Below are 27,398 nucleotides of genomic sequence, written 5' to 3' on the forward strand. Positions count from 1 at the left end.
GAGCTGTGCATCTCCAAGGAGGGAGGATTCTCCACCTCTCTGAGTACCCGGCATCGCCCCCGTGGTCCCAGCCTGCCTTTAGCAGCTTCCACAGGAGAAGCTATGAGGAAGCCTCTGATGGGAGATGCAAAACCCTAAGGGGAACCTATCCTTGCAGAGGGACAGCTGTTCCCAGGAGGGAGCAGCAGGGCTGCGGGGCCTCCTCTGCTGCTGCTTCTTAGTGGAGACCCCTGCCTCAGTGGGCTGAATGCTTCCCACGGCGCTGGAGGCAGGCTGTGGGTCCTGGGGGGTAAGAGTTGGCAGGGGACCTCTGAAAGGGCAAGCAAGGAGTAGCAGGGTGAGGTTCCTTTCTCAGGAGAGCAACACCTTGGAAGGGAGGAGGCAGAACCAGGTGCAAGTCAGTCAGGACACAACAAGATGGCAGCCTGTTGACATCGGGGCGAGAGGCTGCAGAACCTTCTCAGCACTTGGTGCTTTGCAGCCCGCAGACAGCAGCCCTAGCGGCAAGACGCTTATGCTGACGTCATGAAATATTTCTTGCTGGAGAAATTATTCTAGACTGAATAAAAGGTTTCAGGGGTCAACTGACACTGACCCTAAACTCAAATCGGGTGCCCAAACCAGCAGGCAGCAGATCGCAGAGACGAGAGGAGGTTTCTCTGAGATCTCTGCCTGCAGCCATGTTTCATCACAGGTTTCACACTTTCCCCAGACCTTCTGCAGCAAGCTACAGGTCCTTCCCAGCCTCATCCCTGGGGTGTTTGCCAGGCAGATACGTTGCCTTTGCATGGATGTCTGGTGTGACGTTCTCTTGGCTCCAGTGGGTCTCGGAGCACTACCATGGCATAAATAATACAAGAAAAGAGCTGCTCTGATTGAAGTTCTCAGAAGTCCATGGTCCTGGCCCAAGAGTTCGATACATGTTGGCTCTTTCACATTTCTGTGCTGACAATTAGCAGCGGTGATGGACCTGTAACTGCCTCGTTTGATGTTCTTATGAGCGGGACAGGAAACAAAGTGAGTAATGGAAGATAGAAAACCCTGAGGGAAACCTATCCTTTCAGAGCAGTTATCCCTGTCAGAGCAGCTGCGGCCAAAGGCAGCCAGCTCACTGCTGTATGTCCGTCCATAGCAGCTGGGCTGATGGGGAGGGGCGCACGCTTTTTAATTTGCTGGTACAACCAAGCTGGGACAACCTTGAGAAACAGCCTAAAATAACGGTATCAACTTTAATAGGGACACATGCAAGGTTTTACATGTCAGGCACAGGCTAAGCCACCTCCCAGGGACAGCACGGGGGACGTGTGGCTGTGGAAACATCTCCAGAAAGAAAATGGAGGGAGTAGAGGGCTGAAAATGTACCAGCAGCACCATTACTGTATGGGACAATAAGAACCAGCTAATTTCCCTTGCAGGAAGTGGTACAGCTCACCAAGTCTGCCAAGTACAGCCCAAGCAGCCCTTTCTCATCCCTGTCATGCACTGCCGTACCTTATCTGGAATTATGCAGGAAAGAAGCTGATGACAATGGCACCCATCAGCAGGTATAAGTTTTATTATGGTGTGACTTACCAAGCATTTTAAACAGCTGAAGATACCAGGAGTGTTAAAATAAAACCAGCTATTTTAAAAAGCATGGTAGGAGTGTGAAAATAGCCCCTCTCCACCCGAACTGCATCAGGAATGATGTGACAGCCAGGCTGGAAAACAAGCCTGACGGCATTGTATTTGTATCTTCCCTAGAGAAAAAAGTGCCGTCAGCATCTCTGCGAGAAGGTGTCATCCCTCATCCTGCTGCTCTCAGGTCATCTAGGGCTGAAATGCAGAGTGTTTGGTTTAAGGATGGGGAAAGGGTGTGAGGAAGAAAGTCCACCAGCAGTTACCGACCAAGTGTTGAGGGTTTTGTGGCGCTTAGTAGCTGGGGAGAAGAAAGGAATGTGCCTTGTTATTCGGTTGTGCACAAGAGCTGGCCCACAGGGACTGGGTTTTCCCTGCCAAGGAAAAGAGGTGATGCTTCCAGGCGCTTTTCTTGCAAAGGCAGTGTTTTTTCAGAGCCCCACAGCCCAGCAGGGAGCCCTCAGAACTGCCCAGTGGGAGCAGCACTGCCAGGCGCTGCTGGGGATCAGCTTGGGCCAGGTTTGGCTCCAAAAAGGAGGCAAGTAGTCATCTCTCCTTGGGCAGCAGGTCACTATGGCTGCCCCTCAGAGGCAGGAGTGCTGTGAGCAGGAACACCATGCTCGTGGGGCTGAGTGGGTCCTGGGAGTCACAGGGCTGCGGGGGGGTCCCAGGCACTGTGAGGTGAGGGGAGTGCCGGAGTCTGTGGGGCTGAGGAGGTCCCAGGGCTCTGTGGGGCTGATGGGGGAACCCAGAGGGGTCTGAGAGGGGTCCCACGGCCTGTGGGGGCTGAGGAGGGTCCCAGAGGGCCCTGAGCGGGCTCCGGAGGCGGGGCGGCCCCGGGGCGGGTGTTTCCGGCGGCCCCGACAGGGGGCGGTAAAGCGCGGGACGACGGAACCGCGCCCAACCTCCCCCCGCCCCCTCGCTTCGGCCCCGCCCACCTGCGTTCTCCGCCAATCGCCGGCGTTGTGTTCCCGCCCCCTTCGGGCGTCCCCGGCGCTTGGGGATGACGTCAGGAGGCGGCGCCGAGCCGCGGGCCGGAGCGGGCCGAGGTGAGTGTACGACCGGCGGGGCCTAGGTCTCGTCTGGGCTCGGCTCACCCTGTCCTGTCCTTCCCCTCCGCCCACCTACCCGGGGTGCCGGCGGATCGGCTCGGCTCGGCCCGGCCCGGCCCGGCCCGGCAGTGGCGGTCGCGGCGGGCCCCGGCGCCTCAGCCCTACCGCTGCCCGGGACGGCGGGACCGGGCAGGCCGGGCCGGGAAGGGAGCCCTAACCGGCCCCCGGAGTGCCCCGGCCCGAGCCGAGCCTGCCGCGGGACGAGCTGCCGCCACTGGGTACCCTACCTGGGAAGGACGGGGGGAAACGGCCTCCTCCGGGCTCAGTCATGGGAAACAGCCGGAGTTTTCGAAAATCTCGGTTGATTCGACCGATTCTGGCCCGCCGCCGGCTCCGGCAGCGCTGCCTGGAACGCCGTGGCAGCCCCAGCCCCGGGTTCCCCGCAGGAACCCGCCAAAGGTGTACGCGGCCAGCCAAGCAGCTGGTCTTGCTGGGCTTGTCTCAGGCAACGAGATGCACTTTAAAATTGGCTGGTAAAGCTAGAGGTAAGGTCCTTCCAGGCCTTCTTTCCACCATTATTCTGTGGTGGCACAGGTGTAATTTGAAGGTTGCTGGGTGTGGGCTTTTCTTATGCTGTTAAGAGCTGGTATTGTCAAATTTCCTTACTGGCATATTACAGAAAAGTGAAATTAAATAGCTTCAAGTCGTAAGATATTTAATTGGTGGTGGAATGGCTGCTAGGCCTCGGGTGGGTGAGCCAAGTGGCTGATGCTCCTTATGCACGGGGACACCCTCAGGCATGAAACCATTCAGGCCCTGATGTTTTTGTGGAAGCAGCGGGTGCTTCCTAATCAGCAGACGTTGCCCTGCAGAGCCCCGGGATGCAATGTGCTGGTTGTCCAAGGAGAGGAGTGGGCAGACATTGAAGCATAAACCCGCTGTTCCTCCTCACCACCTACAGCTGCAGCTCAGGTGCGCTGTACTCCCTCTGGTAGTTTGGCACCTGCTGGGTATCCGATTTCCTGCTCTGAGTGCCTTGTAATGCCCTGTTTTTCTAATGCCTTAGTTTTTCTCCCACACTCTTGGTGATTATTATGCAGGAGTGTTTCCACCTGCACTGATGAAGAGTTAAGCATTTCATTGCTGGTTATGGTGCGCAGCTCTGGGGTTCTGTAGGCTTTGCTGTCATGGACCTCTGTGTATTTGAGGAAGAGCTGCTGGTGGACACCTGGTCTCAGTTAATGTTATTGGCAGCAGTGGATTTATATATGATGTTTTCAAGGTCGGCATTTGATCCTTCTCATTGGTTTTGTTTGTGTGGGATGTTTTACACAAGTGCTTCTCTATGTGTGGAATTATTCTCTAATGACCTTGTTTGCAGATGTGCCTATTCCGTTTATCTGTTAATCTAGTAAGCTTTAAGGTACAATAGCACTGGGAAAAACTGTCCGTGTGAGGCATTATTCAGGAATACCTATTGTATTTTATTTATTTTTTGGCGTGGTACTTTATTCTGAATGAGCACCTAATTACAGGACAGCCCTTGGTGAAATTCAAATGTCAGTTAAGCCTTCTAATAAAGTTAGTTTTCATTTCTACTGTTTGCACCCTGGTGTAGGCCTGTTTGTGCACGGTTTGCATGCTTGACTTTGCGATGCTCCCAGGAGGTCTTACGTGGGAAATTACTTTGTTGATGTCTGATTTTAAAATTGAATCTTAACTAAAGCCTTATTTTCTTTCCAGGTTGGAGGTAGCATCTAAACTCCTTCTGGGTGCCCCTCTAAAACACTTCATGTTTCTCCACATAATTTTCCTGACAGATGACCAGTTGGGGTTCCCTTTCTGCTGTTCATGCTGAATAGTTGCTTGGAGAGGTGGTGAATGAGTGAAGATACACTTGGTGATGGTAAGCTGTATGGTTACATTTCAAGGCTAACAGCTTTTCTGCAGCCTTCTGTGGAGGCTCAGGCACCACATCAAGCCAAAGAGTAGAAATTTAAAACTGCTTGGCTAACTGCCAGAACGCATACAGGCAGTTTCTCCATCTCCTAGCCAGGCATATTGTTTTAATCGGCCCCTAAACGCTTGCTGATGTGCAGCTGATTTGGTTCTGCTGGATTACAGTGGGATGAACAAGAACTACTTTTCCTCTGGTCTGGAGCAACTCGTAGAAATTCCACTTCCTAAACCCAGCTCCATGTGGAAAAACAGGAGTGCCGCTTGGTACCTGAAGATGCAAAAGAAAGCAAAGCTGAGTCAGGATTTTGAAAAACGTCCAAGCCCACCTTAATGTTGTAGGGTTTGGAGGATGAGGGAATTGCCAGCTAAAAGTTGCTCTGGTTAAATAAGGGCTGCCTTTTTGCAGGGAATGGTAAAGTGCATCTTAAAATTGGTGTGCCTCTGTCTCCATAATCCCTGTTTCTGCACAGTTTCATTGATACCCAGGAGCAAAGTAGTGAGATGTTTAAGACATCAGTACCAGTTTAAATATAAAGAAAATCCTAGGAAGGAATTGATGTTGAGTGAACAAGTAGCTGAGACACTTTGTGGAGTTTCTAGTGAGAAATTTCCAAAGTGTAAGATTTGGAGTGGGTACTGTCTCATAAAGTTGAGCAGATTAAACAAAATTAAGGAAAATGCTCGACTCTTTCCTTAATTTGATTTTTTATTAAGCAATTAGGGCTGGACAGAAAGATCCATAAGTCTTTTCCAGCCGCAACTGTTCTGCGACTCTGATTCAGCTCTCAGCTGGGAGCATTAAATTGCTTAATAAAAAGAATTACCATGTAGTTTCTGCTGACATCTGTTCTGACTATGACTGGATGTTCATAGGCGCTATCTTCACTGGCTTGCTGATGAAAGCAGCAAAGCGCAGCGTGTGCTCTGTAGTATCATACAGTGAAAAGCTGTAACTCTGTGGTAGCATGGCTCTGTTGAGATGGGAGCCACTAGCATTCCTCCCCTCGCCATTTGAAACTTTACTCCCTTAATTCCTATTTATCTGTTTCTTCTCATTCTCTTCTGAAGGTTCAAATGTGGGAATTGCCCCCAGTGTGGTTGCTGCTGATGTTGCCCTGGGAAAATGCCTTGATAGGGAATTAACACAAATCAGTGATGGGCTGTGGGACAAGCAAAGTGCTTCCCGAGCCCCCCAAAGATGTTCAGCTAGACCTGGTTAAAAAAGTCGAACCTTACACAGGCCACAATGACATATACAAGCATTTCATCAAAGATGACTGTGGGACCCTCATCAAAGCCATTTCTCCCTCACCTCTGCGTCATGTTAACCCATATCCTGGGAACCACCTGCCTGCCCATGTGGACCAGCCCGAACCCCGCAAGAACAAAGTGGCTAAATACCGTGCCAAGTTTGACCCCAGAGTGACGGCCAAGTATGACATTAAAGCCCTGATTGGGAGAGGGAGTTTTAGTCGCGTTGTACGGGTGGAACACAAGGCTACAAAGCAGCCGTATGCAATCAAGATGATAGAGACCAAATACCGGGAGGGGAGGGAAGTGTGCGAGTCGGAACTTAGTGTGCTAAGGCGGGTTCGGCACACCAATATCATCCAGCTGATTGAGGTGTTTGAGACCCAGGACCGTGTGTACATGGTGATGGAATTGGCAACTGGAGGAGAGCTGTTTGATCGGATCATCGCTAAAGGTTCCTTCACTGAGAGGGATGCTACGCGTGTGCTGCAGATGGTATTAGACGGTGTGAAGTACTTGCATACATTGGGTATCACACACCGGGACTTAAAACCAGAGAATTTGCTCTACTACCATCCAGGAACAGACTCCAAAATCATGATTACGGACTTTGGACTGGCAAGTGCTCGGAAGAAGGGAGATGACTGCCTGATGAAAACCACCTGTGGGACCCCAGAGTACATTGCTCCTGAGATCCTGGTCAGGAAGCCATACACGAACTCTGTGGACATGTGGGCGCTGGGTGTGATCTCGTACATTCTCCTGAGTGGCACTATGCCCTTCGAAGATGACAACCGCACCCGCTTATATCGGCAGATCCTGAAAGGAAAATACAGTTACTCGGGCGAGGTGAGTGTGGCAGGGGTTATGGTGAGGGGAACTCAAACAAGAAGCTTTCTGCAGGTGGGACTTTGTGATGACCAGAAGCTGGCTGTCATGTGCAGAGTAGTAATGTTACCAGGCATTAAAAATATGCGTGATTTTGGCTTTTTAAATGCTTTCCTGTGTTCTGTCTGCTTTCCAAAACTGCTTCCAGTGCAGCATAGTGAGCTTCTTTAAAAATGCATATGTACAGAAAGGAGCGATCTCTTCCTGTAGAACAGAACTGGGATGCTTGTGGGTTTCTGCCTGGGGAGACCTCAGCCATGGTAAGCTGCTGTTTGACTGTTTCACTGTTGAAACTTGTGCCAGGGTGGGTGTTAGAAATGTAGTGTGCACATACGCAGTCTGATTTCTGATACAAATCCAAGTGTTGCCTGAAAAATACCTTTGCTGGAAGATAAGTTATGGGAGACAAAGGGGCACTTGCTTCTTAGATGTGGAGATATGAGCATTTCTGAAATTTATCTGCATTCTCTTGAGCTTAGTATGTAACAAAATTGAGGGTTCAAGGATAATTTTCTTAGATAACTATAGAGAGAAGAACCTTGAGGGTTGGATTTTAGGCAGAAGGTGGGGACCCCTACCCTCCCAGAGTCCCATCATTCTGCAGAATGGCCGGGTGTCAGGCTGACCCAGCTCCTGCTAACTTGCTCCTGATCAAGGTGGGACACCTCGATTACCAGCCAGCTCTTCAGCCAGCACAAGTGCCAAGTGTAGACATAACTTCCTGAAGGATCACTCTTACGGAGAGTGGGGGTATCTGAATTTGTGAGATATAGGCATTTCTGCCTATATCCCTCACTGGGAATATTAAAAAATTGAAACTTCTATAACTTCTTCCTCTCTTTTATAAGAGACTCCTGAGAGAGAGACTCCCTTGTGTAAGAGATTCCTGAATGCCATGACCTTGTGAGGTGAAGCCCCCTGGGAAGGTGTTAATGAGTGGCTAAGTTTATTATTCAGAAATGGCAGTCAAATAACTGTCAAAAGCCCCAGAATAAATGAATGATTGTTCTTGTATTTTTCAGGTGTGACAGTTATGTTGGCATTTTAATGATGGATGGAAGGAGTCTAACATGTTAAGTTTTTAAGCATATTAAGCTGCTTTAGGATTGTGTTTAGAAAAAAAAAGTAAAAATCACTCTCTGAAGGTTTTCAGAGGTGTCAATAAGTCTTTTAGACTTCAAAGGTGTCAGGCCAGCTTGTGTAAATAGTTGGAATATCCAAGTTCAACAGAGCTGAGGGATATTGGCATTTGCACAGGAGGCCACCAAGGAGAGCCCAGATTTGACACCTTCGTTAATCTTATTAATTCTCCCCATAAGTGCTCCTCAGAAAGTCCCTGTTGGCAGAGGGAGGAGACAAAAGCGAGGAGTCATAAACCCCCAAATTTGACACTTTCTGGACTTCCTTTGGAAACTGCAGTACTTGATTATGTTCTTGCCAGAAGTATTTATCAGCTGCTTCCTTGAACTCCAAGCTTCAGCTATGTTTGGCAGCCATTGCTTCTTTTGTTAATTTGCTGTGTTAGTGCGGTTTGTTAACTAGTTGCATAGTTTTAAGAATGCAGTTGGGTTATTCTAATCCAGAAACACTGATTACTGGCCGCATGTAACATCTGCAGGGTCACGCTGAAAGGCAAAGTCCTAGATACCTAGTTTACCTTAGAACCAGTAGTATTAGATATGTTAAATTTTTCTCATGTGAACAGGCCAGCTCACTCTGTCTGTTGTGTAGCAGAACTCATTTCAGGTGTGTGCACCTCCTTGTAGTTTCCCATTCAAGCAGTTGGTAGGTGTTGGCTTGGCTCAGCCTGGATGTTGGCCTCTAGACAGCAGATTTTAGAGCTTTTGAGATTCCTTGGCCAAACTCAGGTTTGGTCCTTTTGAGCTCACTTCATTGTGTTCATCTTGGCCATTCATTTTTCTCCTTTCCTTCTAGTTCGTTTGTTTTGAAGAGCAGTGTGGTAGGGTCTTTTTGGTGAAAGTTCTCCCTTTTTTTTGGTGATTTCCTAGTTCTGTGTCAGCCCCATGCCTTGAGGTGCCAGAAGGTCAGCGAGACCATTGACTCTGAATTTGCTCTTTCCCTTTGGGGACCCGCTTTTATTCTTAATCTGTCTAACATGTTGTGTTAATGAGTTCCATAGTTTACTTAAAACACACATGGAAGAGCTGTTCCCTCCTCTTAGTTTTTATTTACCTCTGCTTATTTAACTGATATTTTTCTATGTGCATCGCCTTTAATCCCCTTTACTTGAGAAACTAGTGAGTAACTTTTCCATGTCCACCTGACAGTTATCTTTATACTTCTTTAGATTCCTTCTTTTTTTGAGGCTGAAGAGCCAACTGTGTTTAGTACCTCCTATGGAATACATTCCATAGATCTGATTTTTGCTCTTACCCTTCTCTAGGCTACTCGTAATCTTTAGGTGGGGTGATACATGGGGACTGTGGCTTTGTCATGGCATAGAAATGCCCCTCTGGTTGTTCACTACTTTTTCCTGTAGGGTTTCTGATACTATATTTGTTTCTGAGCATTTTGCTGATGATGAGTGGTCTGCTGTCACTCCAGAGGTTTCCTGGGTGTTAATGGATGATTTGGGGATGTCATGGTATCTACGTAATGTGGTCCATTCCTTCTAGTGTCTCCACCCCTCAGCTCATGAACTTGTGTTTAGTGACATTGAATTTAGTGACTGTGATTCAATTTTGTCACTTGCTATTTTTAACTTTTTGCAGATTCTTTTTTTAATTGAGTTTAGCATGCTCTCCAGGACAGGTTCCACCAGTTACTGTGAAATGTGGTAATTCTGGAGACTTAGAAGCAAGTGGTGGGATACAGGTTTGACACCCAATAAATTATGCTGATGATACTGAGCTGTTGAGGTCAAAAACAAAGCTGAGGCATAATGTAGAGTGTATATACATACAAATAGTGAGAGACCATGTGATAAATTGGCTGATGTTCAGTGTGGACAAACTTGAACTGATCCCGTGGGAGGATGAGCAGTTTGAATTTTCTGTAAATGGTGGCGGGCCCTGGAGGTGCTTCTTGCCCATCAGAAGAAAAAATCTGAAGTTAAACACTTCTAAACATCTTGATACTCATGATCCAAAAGCCATTTGATATTAGGAATTAGTGTTACTGTTGCCGACATCCTTGCTGTGCCATGCCCATCATCCACCTGCACTTGAATGTTGAGTGCAGTTCTGTTCCACCCTGGAAAAAAATTTACAGAACTGAAAAGCATATGAAGAAGGGTAGCGTGAATAATCAAAGGTATAGGCTGGCTTCCATTTGAAGAACAAGTGAACAGACTAGAGCCCTTCCTCAAAAAAGTGCTTGAGGGGGACCTCTGACCAAACTCAGTACAGCCATAGGTGGAAGAGTGAGGGTGAATAGAGAGCAGCTGTTCTGAGCATTCCCTGGGGTATTTAATTTGTTGTCCTCTGGTCCTTGTGCCAGAACTGAATTATTCTGAGAAATTTTGTGCCCTCATTGCACCTAGGGCCACTGGATGCTTGTAGGTTCTGTACACAAAGGTAGCACATGTGCCACAGAGAAAGCATTAGACTCTATTTTGCAAGTGCCAGTGCACAAGCCTGAAGCGTTTTACTTGTTATCCCACTTTAGGAGGCTGTTACAGATAGTGTGTGTTATATGAGTGGTTGTTTTGGAAAGCCGTAAATGCTTCACTGCTTGGAAAGCAAATATGTGTCAGCCAATACCCTGTATGTTTTGACCAAATGCTTTCTGTTCTTCCAGAGCCAGGGAAAACGGATGATTTAATTTACCAGTGTAATTAAGCCTATACCCCTAAATTGCAGGTGGTACTGTAGCCAGGTATTGGCAGGAGATGCAGTAACAGGCTGCCCACTTTGTGAGTAAATTCTAGGTGGAAGCAAAGTGAACCAGAGGTTTAGAGGTGTCTGGCTGGTTGCCCACAACCTTGCCAGCTTCCTTAAAGCCATCTTCTGGACTTCTAAATGCTTCTAATTTTGATTTTCAGAGAAAATTGCTCTTTTTCTGTTAAACTGGAAGAAGTGGGTAGGTGTCAGAAATGAGGCTGTTGGTAAATTTGTCAGACTAATGGAAATGCCAGGAGCCATAAGTCCTGGTTTGAGACAGGAATGGACAGAATACTGGACTGCGTTGCAGAACTGTCTATCTCCTGATAGATGCAGAAGCAGAGATTTCAGGGGAACAACTGCTTTTCTTCTCTGTAACGTGAACTTTGAAGATGTGAAATGGAGGAGGCAATGTTAAAAGAAGCCTGCGAAGTAAAGTGCCCAGAGCTGACAGCTTGAGCTGCAGCTGAGACAGGTTTCAGGAGGGAAGGAGGGAGCTGTCTTCTGAACTGTATTGCCGTGCCACATCACAAAGCAGCAGTGCCATGAGTTTGCTGAGGATCAGTGCCGAGTCCCACTTTTTGAAAGGTCTGACCTCAAAATCTGGTCAGAGCAAACAAAGCTGTATTGAGAGATATAAAAGCCAAGATGCAAGCTGATCTGAGAAGTAGCTCCATCTTGAAAAACAAGTGAGCTCATGTCCAGCCAATGTAATTGCTTTCTGACTGGGACCCTCTTAGCACCGCTTGTCTGTTCCTGGAGTGAGAGGTCTGTTTGAAGAGACTATTAGCAGATCAATAGGAGAGGTCTCCCATAATAGGTTATTCAGGTACTGCTGACATCATGGTTCCAATTATCTCTTGTATCTCCTTCTGTACATTCTGAATTGCTTGGAGTAATGGGTAGGGTGAGGGATGAAGAAAAGTCGGCTTTGTAACTTGGCATGCTTTTTCCTGAGCAGGTCTGAGTAAAGGTTATGTGGGCTATTGAGACTGCATTTGATGTAGCCTGCTACAAAGTCATTCTCTTTCGCTTGTTTTGTCAGAACTCACCAAAATAAAATTTGGTAATATTTTAATTGAGATCTTGGGGATAAAACTGATTTCTGGGGATCTCTTTGTAGCTTAAAAAATTGTCTGAGGAATAAAGCTGGAACTCCGTTCAGTTTCCTTTGAATTTGAAAGCGCAGAAATGAACATCAGACCATTGTAATCTTGCTAAGACAGGCTTGCTCTGGTTCTATTTCAAAGCTTGTCCTTCTCTTGAATACTGATACTCTTATGTTGCTTTACACGCCTGGGAAACTTGCTGGAAGAAGAGGAAGATAATGTATGTTGTGGATAAATTGGGAAACTGAGCTAGAGATTGTTCTGGTTTTGATATCTGATCTGGGCAAATAATTTCCCCTTGTGCTCTGATGTCCTGTTCATAAAACAGAGTCAGCTTTTTGTGGTGTGTTCCCCATGGTGAGGTTGGTGGGTGCTGGTGTGGGAACATCTCTTGAGTAGTTTAAAACCAAAAAGCTTGTTCTGAATAATGGTGCTGTTGGATACATTGCTAAATGTTATATAAGGAGGGATGTTTGGTATATGAAGGAAGCTGGGCATTGCAAGTCTGTAGGAGCTCTGTAAGGGGCATAGCAGCCATGTGGCGAGATGACCTGGTTCTGTGTGGCTTGCTTAGATTTTTCCAGTGGTGTTCAATAAAATTCCTCACCAAAGGTTCTTGAAAGAGCTTTGCAGCTGTAATGCGATAGCAGCCTTTGCATGGATCAGCAATTTGCTGAAGGTAAGCACAAAATTGAAATATGTGGTCAGTTCCACGGGGAAGGAGAAAACAGTGACATTTGAAGGATCTGTACCTTTTTGCCCCAAAGTGATCAGGACAAAGTTCACTAATGAAGCTGTGTGGTTGCTGATGATAGAGTTCTTCAGATGGTGAAAATGAGGGCTGTGGACCTCCTGGGTGCAGGCTGCTGTGGACCTTAGAAGTTTGCCTGAGTTAAAAGAGCAACTGGGTGAATTCATGGAAGATAAATCAATGGGGAGAATGGTATTAAGAAGTCCTAATTATGAATAAAGAGGTCCCTAAGCCATGCATTTTTCAGGCTTGGGAGTAGAGGGGTGGACTGTTAATTGCAACATAGGGATTGTTTTCTTGGATTCTCCCTCTGTATCTTCTGTCAGCTGATGTGGAGACACCATACTGGACTGGCTAGATCTTTGATCCAGTAACCTTCAGTCCTGTTAGAGGTGCTAGTCTTTCCTCCTTTCATTTCATCCCTCAGTTGGGGGCTTCATTCGCTCCCAAGAATTATCAAGCTGAGTAATAGGCAGCCTGCAGAGCAGAAAGAGCTCCAAGGTTGTGCATGCAGCATTTGGGGCACCTGCCTATGTGCTGGGGGTGTTCAGCAGTCCCATCGGACATCAGTGGAGCAGGTACTGCGTGCCTCGTGTGGTTTTAGCTTGTGGTTTGGCAGCAGCGTTATTTCAACTGAGTCTGAGAATCGGAAATCAATCCCAAGGCTTATCAACTCCCACAGGCTAATTTTACTTGCTGTATAATACGCCTTTGGGAAGGCTAGACAGTTAAAAAGTGAGGGTAAACATTTCCTGTTAAATAGAAATGTTCTTGAACTCTTAGGTTATGACCTGGTGCTGGAGTTCCCCTGCAGGCAGTGAAAAAGCAGGCAATATATACAGACTAAGTAGTAATAAAAAGTGCATTTTGCAGATGATAAAATTAGTTTAAAATTTCCCTTCTCCTGCAGAGTGTTTTTTTTGTTTTTTGTCTGTTTTGACATTATACATCTATAAAAAAGTGTGGTGTGAATTGCATTCTGCTTGTGACTCTGCCCTTCTCTGTTTGGCAACTCATTTGGATTTGAAGCACGAATGCAGAACCTATGTAGTCGTCCTGCCTGGCTGCCTTGCTCCATGGTGCCTGTAATACGATGGCTTCATTCTTTAACAGCTTCCCTTGCTAGTTAGTGTTGCTATTTAGAGTTCTGCTTACTTACTTTGCACTCCCAACAACATCCCAAGATGCTGTCTTCCCTGTTGCTTCTCCTGTCAGATGTGCAAGGGTGACAGCAATTTTAGGGGTGACTGCTAAAGCCCCACGTGTAAGTGTTTAAGCGGTTCTTTCTGATCCCATGAGCGAGTGGTGCCTTTCCCCACTGACTTCATGTGGGAAGAAGCTACCCTTCTGTAGCTTCAGAAACATGAGTCCCTTTCACGTGAAGGCATGTTTAGAAATATATCCCCTTCAAACTGAGGATTCTTGTGGGTCTTCACCAAAGTCTAATTTGTAAGGCTTGCTTTTTCTTCATTTAAAAACTGGCCCTTTCTTTCTGTCTAAACAGGCTCTCATTTTAAGTTTGAATATTTGCAGCATCCTTTTCTCCTGACTTGACACGTACATTCTTGGTCTGTTATCACACATGCAGATATCTGCTGCACATTTTTTGTATAGCTTGTTTCCTTGGCCATGTCCACCCAGATTTCTTCTTCTCCACTTCATTTGGGTTACCTACACTTTCTACCTAGGCTCCTTTGCAACCAGGTTCACCTGGTCTATGGCTGCTTGTTAGTAAAGATGGTAATGCTGAAAGGGATTCCTAGGATAACCAACAAGACTGGAGACTTGTTACGTACGTGGGCTTCAGGTAGTTGTAATGTGGAAAAATAACTTAAGATGCACATAAAAGTAACGTAAGTAACAATTTTATAGTATTTTTGTAGTGATGACACCTTTTGAAGTTATGTCAAGTGAAATAGAGCACCCATTTCTAAATCTAGATGCCATTATTTCTGATAACTTTATGAGGAAATTGATGGCATTAATGAATTGGTTCTGCTTGTTTTGCAACAAACTGGCAAGCTCCAGTTGAGACAGCATCAACAAACAGTTGGTCTGGCTTCCTGCAGTACAGTGTTGCAGCGCATACCACTGAACTTAAAATTATAGGAAGGTTTAGGCCAAAGTGACCTCTTCAGAGCACAGCTAAATTTAATGCTAGATGAGGTTGCTTAGCGCCTTGTTCACTCAGGCCTTGAAAGTTTATGAGGATGGAGACATCACCACCATTCTGGGCCCTGCCCTGGGGCTGCCTCAATCTCACAGGAACTGTGTTTTTAATTTACATCCAGACAGAATTTACCTGGTTGCAGCTTGATGGTCACTGCTTGCCTTTTCACTGAGTAGATCCAAGACATCTGGTGTGGTGTCATCCTCTCTGTAGCTGCCCTGACAGCACTGACAGATGCAGTTAGATCCCATCCCGTTTCTTCAGCTAGTTGAGGTCCCTCTGGATGGCAGTCCTGCCCTCCTGCATAGCAGCAACTTCTCCAAATCTTGGTCAAAAGCAACCAAGAAGCAAATACTAAAAATTTTAATGGTAAAGAGATTTGCAGTTCAAATGGCTTCAGAGCAGAACCAATGGAGAGGCTTAACATGCAGTTATATGTGCATAGCAATTCTTGTTTTCTCTTCTTGAGCATTCAGCATCTCAGTGATCATCTGCCTTAGCTTGGAGTTGAGAGCGCCAAGTTAAATGCAGGTATTGAGTGAACTCTGCAGATACTGCTGTGGATAGATTTGGGCTGGAAAAATGCCCTTAATTACATGGAAAACAGGTTAGCCCAGTAGATGCGTGGTGCTCCCATAATAACTAACTCAGTCCACATAAGTAAAGAAATTACTCACTTTCTCCCCACACAATTTTCCCTGCCTGCAGGTGATACCAGAAGCAGCAAAGATGAAGAGTGCTGGCAGTGCATTAGCAAACAAACCGTGTGCCTGTGTGTTAGATGCTGCCTGACAGCCAGCCAGATAAAAATACAAAAAGCAATTCCAAACCAGCTGATGCATGCTTACAGGATGAGTTCGTACCCCAAGTATGTCGGTACATCTGCAGAGTGTTCCCAAAGTATTCTTGTAATTGTCCTTGTTGTGGAGGCTGGTTAAAAGACTGCAGAAGACTTGTAACTTCTCAAATCCCTTGTGACATGTAATGGAGGAGACGGATGACAGTCGTGTCAACTTTTAATATTAATTTCCTACATTTATTCAACTTTCTGAGAATGGGGTAGAGCTTGAACACAGGCTTCTTCTGTCTTGGTTGGGAATTGGTTACTGAATTGCCCATCCCTCTCAAAGGGACTGATAGGTGATTGTATTATGAGGACTGTGGTCAGATTTTCTATCAAATGACAAACTTTTTCTAAAAAAGGCACAAGCAATAAAAAGAAACAGTAGTTATTCTTGGTAACCTCCTTCCCCTAAAAGTTGCAGATGGAAGAGTGTAGTGGCAGAGATCCACGGGGGGGGGGGGTGGGAAGCCCAACTTTCTATTTTGTGTACTTGTATTTTAGTGTAAAAACTAATTTCCTGTAGGAGGTTAAAAAAAATTATTTGCATATCATGGAAAACATTTCTCCACAATCCCTATCGCTTTGCAGGAGAGATCAGTCAGTCTAGGACAAACATTCTCAAATATTGGATGCAGCTTTTTCAAGAGCATTAAGTTTTGCGCTGATGCTGCAGCAGGTGTGATCCTTGGCTGTCTGGGTGCCAGTCCCGGAATGGCTCCTGCCTGCTTGCACTTCTGGTCATAATTACATATGCCTTTGTAATTAAAACAAACGAACAAAAAACCCCACAACAAACAAAAAAACCCCAAACTGTCTTTTGTTGTTTTGATGACAAAAAGTATAACCACTTTGGATTTTTTTTCTAAATTGTTTTTTTTTCCTAGTGTTTCATAATGTATTAACTTTTTTCCCTATTTTATGCTTTGCTTGTCCCAGAAATTCATCCAGGTTTTTTCCTGCAGTTCATAACCATAGCTATGTGTAATATGCTACATGCTAATGAAATTGGTTACAGGGTAGCAACTGCCTTGAAAGGGGGAAAACTCTTCCTCTGGCGATTTCTTCCTAGTACATCTTCTGTTTAAGATGGGCAGTGAGGCAGCCGGGCTTCCCTGAATTTGGACTGGAGTATGTCTTCTGGAAAACATTCAAAGCAGATTTAAAAAAGAATACCAGGAACAGAGAAGCACCACTGCCCTCTAATGTTCCCATTAGTCTTTATTTTTAGAATACAGAAGATAGTCGTGTATCCACAAGAGGCCAGGAAAGCTAGTGTCTGCCTCCCATTTACTGAAGGTTTACTTTTGCATGGTATTCTGTGCTGCCCTTTGCTCAGAGGTGCTCCTTGTAAAGCTGCCTTGTTCTTCTGGAAGTTCTCCGTTGGCTCAGTGCCTGGGAGGGTCTGGATGCGTGGGGACCCTGGCAAGTTGCGCTGATCGATGGTGCTGCCCTTCCTGGCTATGCCAGTTGGTCTTTAGATCATTAGAGGCTTTTGCAAGGCAGGGACATCACCTTGGCCTCTGATCTTCCTGCCAGAAGGGAGAGCAGATTTCAGACCAGCAGGGTGGCCACTCTTCAGTCTCCTCCCTGGATTTTGAGTGTCCCAAACTGTTGAAAGGAAATATCAAGGAAAATGGGCACAGGGCGATTGAAAGCAAGGTGTTAAACCATATTTGCAGTACTCATTTGCATGATCATACAAGTCTATGGGCCCATGTTTTAGCCTTCTCAGGGGAAGAGAGAGGCTTTTCTTATAGCAGCTGGTATGGTTTTTTTCCCTGAGATCCACATTAGACAGTAGAAGTGTTTTACAATAGTCCTTTCATTAGAGAAATGCGTGCATTTTCTCATAAAAATTAGAGGGTTTTTTTCCATGTAAGGAATAATTGTTTTTTATATAAATATCTGAGCCCCCTGACTGGAAAAAGAAAAAAAAAATCAATTTACAGAGGAATGTGCTTTTGCATTTCATACAGCTGTAAGAATGCGGTGATTTTTAAGTAGAGCAATATGAGTGTTGGCAAGATGCAGTCAGATGGCTCTCTGTTGAAAAGGGCACTATGCTCTGCTTTGAAGAGCTGAAACACTTGACCAGGATGAAAGTGTACCTCTCCTAGCCTGGCACAAAACACTGAGGCCAGCCATATAAATGTACTTCTCCTAGCTTTTGTTTTTTTCTTTTAATGCACCTGCTTAGTGGGTGTGAGTATGGGTGGATTTGTGTTGCTCCATATGTATCTGAGAGCTGAAGTGTTTGTCCAGATCTCTCATGCTGCAGGAGTGGATGTCTTAGGCTCTCGAAACACGACAAACTCAGTTAAAAACCTGGAAAATTCTCCAACCTTCTGCAGATACTGGTGACCATGGTCCTCCAAAACTTTAGCATGCTGTATTGGAAAACACTTTATTTACAGGTAAATAAACACAATTTCCAGCAAAAGGGATTTGAAACCAATGTATGCATTTAAAAATAAATTCTCCTTTGCTTTGGCTGCTTCTTCAGGTTTTTTGAAGGTTGTTTCCTCTGATGGAATTGGTGTGTCTTAAGAACCTTTCTCAAAATTGTTCCTTTTGCCTTTTTACTATGTACTTCAGCTTACGTTGCAGTTCAGCTGTAAAGATGACACCAAATCCTAGGGCAGGGTAAGCAAGGAGGAGAGGGGTGATCTTTCCCTGCATACCTTTCTCCTTTACATACAGCTACAGTCTGTAACACCTCATTAAGAGTTTATATTTCACAGAATCGTGCATGTCATCAGGTCAGTGAATTTTTTTAGTCAGTAGCTTATGACAGGTGAGTTGCTGGGCTTTCCCTTCGTTTGGATTTGTGATTTCTGTGGCTGAAAGCATCGCTGAAACAATGGGGTGGAGATGCTACATGCTTCACTGTGGTGGCTCGTTTATATTGTGATGCTCAGATTTATTCCAGTGTGTCATGTGGAGGAGCCCAGGGTGGAAACTCTGTCTAAGCCTCAAAGCGCCTGGAAACAAAGCAAGCAGGGCATGAATCTCCATGGGGAAGAGGAATGTGCTTTTTCCCAGTCATTTCATTCACAGCACCTTGTACCTAGGGCTGCTCTCTATACCAGTAGCACCTGTGGGTTCAAGGCAGGGTGAAGGGCAGCAGCTGAGCATTTTGTTTAAGATTTTTGGGTGAATGACTGGGTTTGCACAGCATATGGCATGCAATTATTTTAAGGAACGAGGAAGGCAGGAGCCACATCTGAGGGAAGAGGACTTGCAATAATGTTATGATTTGATGTATTATACTTTCATTTCTGCATCTCTGGGCCCTATAAAATCCTGTTAATGGCAGAATAATATTTCTGCAGAATTAGGGATGTAGGGATACAGGGACATTGGTAGGGTAGAAAAAAAACTAAGCTGCCTCTGTACAGAATATAAATTATTAACAGAAAGGATTTGAACTATCAGCTACCATTGGTGTCTTTGACTCCTTTATAGTTCCCTAAAAATAAACTAGGCAGTTTCCTCATTTACCTTTGGATGGTTTAATCCTTTGCTTTCTACCTGTGGCTTAGATGTGTTGTTTTTCCAATACCTTAGTGGAGGTATATTTTCAGTGGGAAGACATGCTGCTTACATGGTTGTTTGCTTAGGACCAAGGTTCAGCAAGTGAGGATGTATGTTAATTCTGCAGTGGAAAGAGCTGTGATCTGCAAGAAACCACCCTTACCCACTGGAAGGATTGTTTGTGCTTGACTATCCTAGCTCATTTGCATCCAGTGTTTCACTTGGGCTTGTAAATGGGCTCCATTGCATTGAGAATGCAGGAGGACTGATAACACCTTGCTGCCTTCTTGTATTTCCACCAGTGAATGTGGTAGAAAACTTGATTTTCCTACAAGACTGTGGGAGGAAGAGAGAGTAACTGCTTACTGCAGCTCTACAGGCCTTGAGAGGTCATCTCTGCAAACCTGGCCTGTTCTAAATACAACAGCTCTCCTCTCCTTCCCTTAGTTGGAGGTGGTCACCGTGGAGCAGGAGCTTGCGCTTCTGGGCAAAGCTGTGTTTGAAGTTCAGCTGATCCTGGAGCAGGGCTTGAGCTGGGGCAACCCTTGAGCAGGGTGCAAGCACTTGTCTTGTTCTGTCGCTGCTGTGACATATGTGGGAGCTCACCACAACCAGTTGTGGGGTGAGTGGATGGGGGTAACAACTTAAACTGCTGCAGCTGCATTTGCTAGACCTGCTCTGCTGAAGAACTGAGGGTGGTATGGCTCCAGAAGTTTGTATGGAAATACAAGATTGGAACGGCAGTGCAACTCTGGAGGCACAGGGAGCCTTGACTGGCACCTTTAAAATGTTTTTAAAGTGAGATTTCCGGTGGGTGCTGCAAATGTGTTGCATTCTGGAGAAAGCTACTGCATCTTCCTAGCTCCTGTCTGAGGCCCTGGACTGAGCACCGCACTTTGAGGTTTTGGAGGGTTGGCTCCTGGTCATAGTTCCAGCGGCTGTCCCTGCTGCAGGTTGAAAGCTAGTTTTAATTAACCAAAACTGAGCTCTGTGAAGAAGCACTGTGAACATGCACCTTGTTGCAAATAATTTCATGGCCTGTAATTGAGCCTGCTCTTACAGAGAGGCAGTTGGAGCTGATATATTTGGAATAACCTGCTGTTGAAAGACATCTCTGATTTCCTCTGACCAAAATTTGGGACTTTCCTGGCAGTTGCAGTGTGCTCCTGCCCTGGGTCAAGACAAAGGCCAGCTTACGTGGCATAGGTAGGAAATCAAGATTTTGATTTCAGATAGTTAAGATCTGTTTTCAGCTGCAAAAACTGTTTTGGGGAGCTTCTGTTGGTGCTGAGCTGGAGGGCTAAAAGGTGCTTCCTAAGCCCAGAGTTTTTCTTGGTAGTCTCTTTACCTAATCCCTGAAATCCCTAAATCTGACAAGATTGCAATTGAAGCTTTCAGGCTGGTAGACACAAAGGGACTGGGTTAGTGTTTTTTGAGCTGGAAGGGGTGGCTCAAGCCAACAGCAATGCATCCGAGCTCCATGTTTTGGAGCACAAGCTTCAGGGCTGGCTCTTCTCTTCTCTCCGTTCTCACTACCCTGCTGCTTTGCCCTCCTTCTGCCCCGAGTGAGTGCTAAGGTAGAAATCCCAGGCATGTTTTCCAATCCATTTGTTATTTAAGTGGATGCTTTTATGGATTTTCCTGAAAACTGAGCTTTTACTAATACACCAGATTAGTGTTGACTGGTGAAATGGGAGCCACACAGACAAGTCGAGGAGAGGCAGAATGTTCTGGTAGTGTCTGCTAAGAGATAACTGCTGTTAATGCAGCGTACACCTGACTGCTGCTGTGGATGTATGCCTGGCTGTGTGTCTGTAGCTTGTGAACTTCCATCAGCACGATACACCCTATGCATCAAATGCACCCAGAATTTCAGGTTCTTTGAGTGATTAACCGAAGAGTTTGATTTTATACCTAACAAAAGGTAGAATTGAGCTGTCTGACAAGGAAAGTATTTTCATGTTTCCTACCTTTGTCCATGTCTGAAGAATAATTACTAAGGGATTCTTTCACAGTCTGATCATTTTGAAAATGGGTATGTAGCTCAGGCTTAAGAAAGGTTTCTCATAATAGCTGGGACGACTCAAAAGATTTTATATACTGTCATGTCAGGTGCTGATAGGAATGCCTAAGTTACTAAGTTTCCACTAAGTCCTCTGCCTTTTTTTTTGCATATGCTTTTAGCTTTGCAAGCTTCAGGAATTCTTGGTGATGGTCTTAAGCTGCCTTTTTGCTCAAGAGGCTCATTTCGAAAAATTAAGGAAAGCTAGCTTTGCTCTTGGGTGAGAATGTAAAGTCAGTTCATGGCATACTCATCTTCCAAAATTTGTAGGAGTTCCCGTACCTCCAGTGTTTGGCACAGGGGCTTGGCAAGGATGGTTCTGGCATTGTAGATATCTTTAGCTATTTCACAAAAGTGTTCCATGGTCTCTGAAAAATCCCTGTTTGGAAACACGCTGTAGCACTTGATAGCCTTGCTTTGGAAACCTGTGTGTGCTGAATGTGAGCCAGGGATGTGGCGCTCCCAAATAGTCAATGTGGGTAAATCCAATGAGTAAGTGTGATAAGCATACTTAACAGAGATGGTGAATTACCACGTCTGCCTCTCCTTTGTCTGCAGTATTTGAAGTGTTCCTCATCTTCTGGAAGCAGGGAGCCTTCCCCTCTCACTGGATTTGGGCAAGCAGCGTTGTCTCACATGTCCTCTGCTTCAGCTGATATCTTCTGTGTCCATGGGTGATAAGTACTGTGGGAGAGGGGCTTTGGCACTAGGAAAAGCTATGCTTCTCCACTTACTGCTACAAATCATTTTGTCCTTGTCTGTCCTTCATGCTGAGCAAAACTTCTTTGCCTAGAAGCTAAGAAAATTATGTTCTCCAGCCTTCCTGGGGCCAGAAGCCAGCAGGCAGATTCTGCTGTCAAAATCTGCCACAGGTGAAGCAGGGAGAGCACAGGGACCAAGCCTTGTATTTCCCCAAACCTATTGTGTTAAAATTGGCATTTACTAACCGGTGTCTCATCAACAAAGCTGAATACATAGTGAGCGTGATTCTCTAGAAATTGCCAAAGGTCCAGTGGTATTTGGGGCTTTATTGACTAACCCCGGTGAAGGAAGGGGGGATATGTTCATTATATTTGCAGATGACATTGAATTGGAAGGGCTGCAAAGTGCATTGAATTCCAGATGGCCTTAACAAATTTGAACAGTTCAATATCAGTTCCAATTTTTTTAAGACGAGTAAGTTAGTGCATAAAAACAGGTGAAGAACAGAAGATTAGGAGGTATTGGCTTCTCAGAAAAGGACCTGTCCAGGAATCACAAACTATTATGTGAAACAGCAATATCATGCTTGTGGAAAAAGACAAATGCACCAAGGTGTATCAACAGGAGAGGCTGCATGTGGTGTAATCCTGCTGCGTTGAGTGGCTGATGTAGCATGCCAGCCTGAAACTCCGACACTTCTGGGCAGTGGACTTCAACACCACGGGACAAGCAGAGAGACTTGACAAGCAGAGAGACTTGACAGATCAACAAAAGCAATTGTGAGTTGAAAACCAACAGTCTCCAGAAGACTGCAATGTTTGTGGCTGTTTGGCCTAAAGGAGGGGCTGTCATAGCAGTTTGCAAATATGCATAAGGCTGCTTCAAAGATGAAAAGGAATAAGCTCTTTTCTGGATTGTAGTAAACAAGAGCCTTAAATTGCACTTGGAAAGAGTCATGTTAGACCTTGTACAACACTTTACTAGTGTCTCCTGCTCAAAAAAAAAAAAAAAAATTCGACCAGGAGGATTGCTTAAGCTGTCTTGAAGAACAAGTTAGGTAGTCATCTGTCAGGAAGGACGCATCTGCGGTTGATCCTCTGGGGCTGTGGGATGGATTGGATGATTCCTGGACATCCACTGCAGCTCTGTTTTTACCCTGATTTCCCAAGGAAGTAAAGTTTATGGAACTGTGCTATCTGTCTTTCAGTCTCCCACAATTAACTACTTAACTTCTGAGGTCATTTTCAGCCCAATTTGAGCGATGTGGAGAATTCAAAGGCCTGAAGTTTCTATGAATTTTTGTAAAAGTCAGTGGGTCAGTAGGAGAGAGAACTAAATTCATATCCTTGCTGCAGGAAGGTAATTAAAGGTCGGTCCAGATGTATCCAGAGAGCCAGTCAGCACACGCTTATTTCTGAACCGCTTGTGGCGCACCTGACCCTGTTAAGTGTGTGGGATGGAGCCTGGGCAGTGACATGTGTAGGAAGGAGGGATGTACTGGTGCCATGGAGGGAGATGCCAGTACTGGCCAGGGACAGAGAGGAGAAGAGTATGTGGCACAAATGCACTAGAATCATAGAAGCCTTGGTTATGAGAGACCTTTGGAGGTCTCTAATCCCATTCAGCTTGAGATGGGCCTGTAACCAATACTAGGACTAGCTTTGCTGTGACTTTGTCTTCCTGAGTCTTGAAAGGCTTCAAGGATGGAGATCCTCCACCTCCCTGGTGACCTTCTCCAGGGCTGTAGCACCCTTCCAGTGATTTTATGATATTTCCTGATATGAACCTTCCATGGTGCAGCTTCTTTCTATTGCCCCTTGTGGTGTTTGGACCTGCTGCGTGGCTCTGTAATCCTTGTAACTACTCTCAAATAAATGTAATCTGCTATTAGATTTCCCATAGACCTCTTTTTGCAAGACTGAACAGTCCCAGCTCTTTCCGCTCCTCCTTGTAGGCCATGTGCCCCAGACCCCAGGCCAACTTGGCAGCCCTCACCCAGATCTTTTCCACATCCCCTTGAACTGGGGGATGGCCAGGCTTGACAGTAGTTAGTATGATTCCACATAGGAAACTGAAAACTTTTAATCTTTTTGTAAGGGGGGGAAAAAAACCAAACAAAAAAACCCCAACGAAACAAAAATCAAACAAACCCCAAAACACCCCAATGTAGGAGACAAGTGTTGGATATAACAAAAAAAAAAAATCACAGCAGTGTAAGATTATAGTTGCAGAATTAGGTATGTGTAAGGTAGGGATGCTTGATTTAAGGTTGTTCTTGCTACTTTAATTTTTCCTTCTTGTGTATATGCAGTTTGGTGCAGTTTCAGTGACATACTTTGTTATTCAGCAGGACCTCTGAATAGTTCGGATGCTGAAAGAGGCTGAGGAGAATATAAGGAGAAATGGGGCAGAGTGGGATCCAGAACAGTTGTCCTGCTCTGTATTCTAATTAAAACTTCTCAGATAGTGCCAGGAAAAACAACTGTAAACTAGTCACCCTGGACTGAACTGCATTAGACCAAGCAAACCTACTTTTAGCATCTCCTGATGTTTTGTGCGCTTCAAAATTTTCAAAGGGTAATAGTTTATATCCACCTTGCCTACCCAAAACAGTGCTTTCTGGGAGAGAAACAGGAATGTCATTAGATTGGGCCTTGCTGGGCTAACTTGGGAAGCACTTAGATACCTAAACCTGGGCTTTTAGGAAATGCGTGGATGGAAGAAGGGGCATTTCACCTCCTCTGACCCATGCCTGGGTTGGATTTGATTAAAATTGAAAAAGTACTATAAGAAAGAAAGGAAAGTCAAGGCAGGCAGCGGGGCAGGTGCTGTTCTCCTCGTGGAGCCTGACCACTGCTGATGTTTTCAGCCCAGCTCCTTATCTGCCTGCTGCACTTGGTGCTTGGGCTTGAGCAGGTTAAAGAAGCCTCCATGCTGTCCCGAGCAGCAGAGGAGAGCTGGTGCCAGCCGGGAAGCAGGGCTGGACTAGCAGCTAAGACTGTCTTAGGATTTACTCCCCCTTGTTCATTCTCTTGTAAGCACCCAGGGCTTGTGCATCAACAGCTTGGAGCCTGCAGGAGCTGGGGGGTGCATGCAGAAGGCTATAAGCTTGTTTGTTCATCCCCCCCACTGCACTAATCAGTGTGATAAAAGATGCTCTTCCTCCCTGGGGAAGATTTTTCCTCCCTACTGGGGACCACCGTTTCTTAGTTAAACTGTGACTGAATTGGTACGTAGAAACGTGTGTTAGCTTCAGTTCCAGTTCTCAGCCAATACATCTCTTAAGATAAGAATTCAGAATTTTAACATGCAGTGTTTTCCCTAGGCATTACACTTAGAAGAGCTGTCCCTGGCTATAGAGAAGTTTCATGTTTATTGTTTTTGTAGCTGCTGTAAATTCACTGCATGGTTCTAGCTGAATACTCAGTGGTTGCACAGGGAAAATCGGCTGGCTATTTCCATTTGAAAAGCTGGGTTATAGAAGTTCACAGCAACAGATGGCCACACATACTTAAAATGCGGTGGATTATTAAAGGGCTGTTGTATTTTTCTCTTTCATCCTTCCTCTATTCCTCCTCCTCACATCAACAAATTAATGCTGAATGCTTGGGAATCTGTCCTGCACAGCCTTCAGCACATTACATCTTTTCATTGGAAACTTTTTGTTCCAGCCCTTTTGAATTGGTTGGTTTTGATCACCTCTTTGCAACTGCTTGTCTGCTGAACGATGCCCGGGACCGCGTAAGCCTCTTGTTATTGGAGCCTCAGTGCAGTCCTAGGCTGGTTTACCATGTATTGTCTCATAGGTGCGGTCCCTAACCTGCTCCTTTGGCACTGACACTTTCTGTTTTCTGAAGCCATGCAGAACCTCCTAAATTAGACAAAACCCCTATGTTAGCGTGAATGTATGAAAGATGCAATGCAAAGAATACTTGGGGACCTTCAATTAATTTATTTTTAAAAACTAACAGCAGATTACTTGTCTACCACCAGAGACATCTGAATTATAAAATGCAGCTACTCTGAAAACTGATAGAAGGTGGAGAGATGTGCCCTGCTTCCAGCACCATACATGTGTGTTAGGTTGAGCCATTTCTGTGAAAAAATGCCTTTGCTGTTCATATTCGTGATACCTGGGTACCATCTGTGTCCAGACTGACTTTCTTGTTATGGTTTTTAATGGTCCAGATGTCTTCAATGGGATTGCAAAGAGCAGCAGTCAGTGGACATAAAGTGGAGATGTATACAGGGACACGTGCACAATTCCAAGCAGTGGCGTGGCTAGGTGTGTCTATAGCATGGAAAGTAGCTGTTGCAAGCCTTGCATCCCACGTAGGTTCTGCAGGGCAGGAAAGGCTCCTCGTGATGCAGGTAAATAACAGCTGGAACAAACTCCTTTATATTAGAAGTTCTGCATGCCCAGGTCAGGGGTGGTCTTTGCACTTCTCGAAGAATGGTATCTGCATGGCCTGTGTGTATCTGGGGGAGGATGTGCTGCTGAAATCTGGAGACTTCTGGAATCTGATTTAAAAAAAAAAAACTTAGGGGAAATAAAAGAAGCTTAGAAACCTGAACATAATAGAAATATTTTAAAGAACTAGTGCCCCACAAGAAAATGGATCAGAAACATATTTGCCATGTTTAAGCTAAAACCAAGTAAAAAGCCAGTGTAAAACAGGTCTCGTTAGCTTGTTTGCAGTGCAGGTTTTGATGACCGCTTGACAGCAGTGTGCACTCCCATCACAGGCAGAGTAAAATTCAGGGACTCTGCTCTAGTATCTAAAATCAGTCCTGAAAGCTGCTTTGCCTCCAGAGTGCTGGCTCCCACCCTTACCTAAGTTTGGTTTAGTTACACAAGGGGACTTATATTGGTAGCACGGGCCAGCATTTTATTTCAGACACATGTGTTGGGAGCTCTCAACTAGCATACACCAGGTTTGTGCTCGCTTCAGCTGTAAGTGAAAGAGGTGGGTTGGTTGTTCAAACCAGAGAACAACGTGCTGTTTGTTCCCCATGCGTTGGTGCAGACAGTGCCTCAATAGCTTTTATGCTGATGTGAATAACAAGCAGGGGTGGTGATGGGATTTAATCACAGAGAGCCTAGCACTGCGTGCTATCGCCTAGCCTAAGTGACACTCAGAGGATCTCTTGCTTTTCCTCCTCCAGACTCAGAGCCTGAATCTGAATGAAACATAACACACTTGAGAGCTCTTCAAGGCATTGTAAACGAAGCTGCTTTCCCCCTAGTTTATTGTCTAAGCAGGGCTGAAGTTGAAGGTCAGCAATGCATCCGATGTTTTATGCAGCTTAGAAGTTCAGGCTGTGCTTTTGTAGGAAATGCTGGTGCACCTCAGAAGCAACAGCTGTCATTCCTGAGGGGCCAGAGCTACAAATCTCCACCGCAGGAGTTTCGCCTGTTGTCATTAAGGCTGTAAGACAGTGTGGCAGTGGTTTTGTTCTTGGTTGAAGTGCTGCTAATTCTGGACTCTGTGCCAGTCACTCACTTAGGCTGATGTAGCTGCTTCTGCAGCCATCCCATGAATCATGCCAAGAACGGTGGCTGAAAACCCTAGCAGAAAAATTAACAGAAGCTCCCAGATTTGGCTCATTTTGGTTG

At 45.5% G+C, this 27,398-nt stretch overlaps 1 protein-coding gene across 2 annotated transcripts in view; it reads left to right on the top strand.

Moving 5' to 3' along the window:
- The first annotated feature begins 2,619 nt into the window (after positions 1-2,619).
- The window catches only part of PSKH1 (protein serine kinase H1), a 37,235-nt gene continuing 12,456 nt past the window's right edge, over positions 2,620-27,398 (top strand). The window contains exons 1-3 of one of the 2 annotated variants that reach the window (XM_064459143.1): positions 2,620-2,666; positions 4,413-4,575; positions 5,697-6,728. In XM_064459143.1, the coding sequence (XP_064315213.1) occupies positions 5,784-6,728 (945 nt within the window). In that variant the 5' untranslated portion in view covers positions 2,620-2,666; positions 4,413-4,575; positions 5,697-5,783. The other variant, XM_064459144.1, reaches the window with a different exon arrangement.

Source organism: Phalacrocorax carbo, chromosome 8, assembly GCF_963921805.1.
Source record: "Phalacrocorax carbo chromosome 8, bPhaCar2.1, whole genome shotgun sequence".
In the NCBI taxonomy this organism is placed as follows: domain Eukaryota; kingdom Metazoa; phylum Chordata; class Aves; order Suliformes; family Phalacrocoracidae; genus Phalacrocorax; species Phalacrocorax carbo.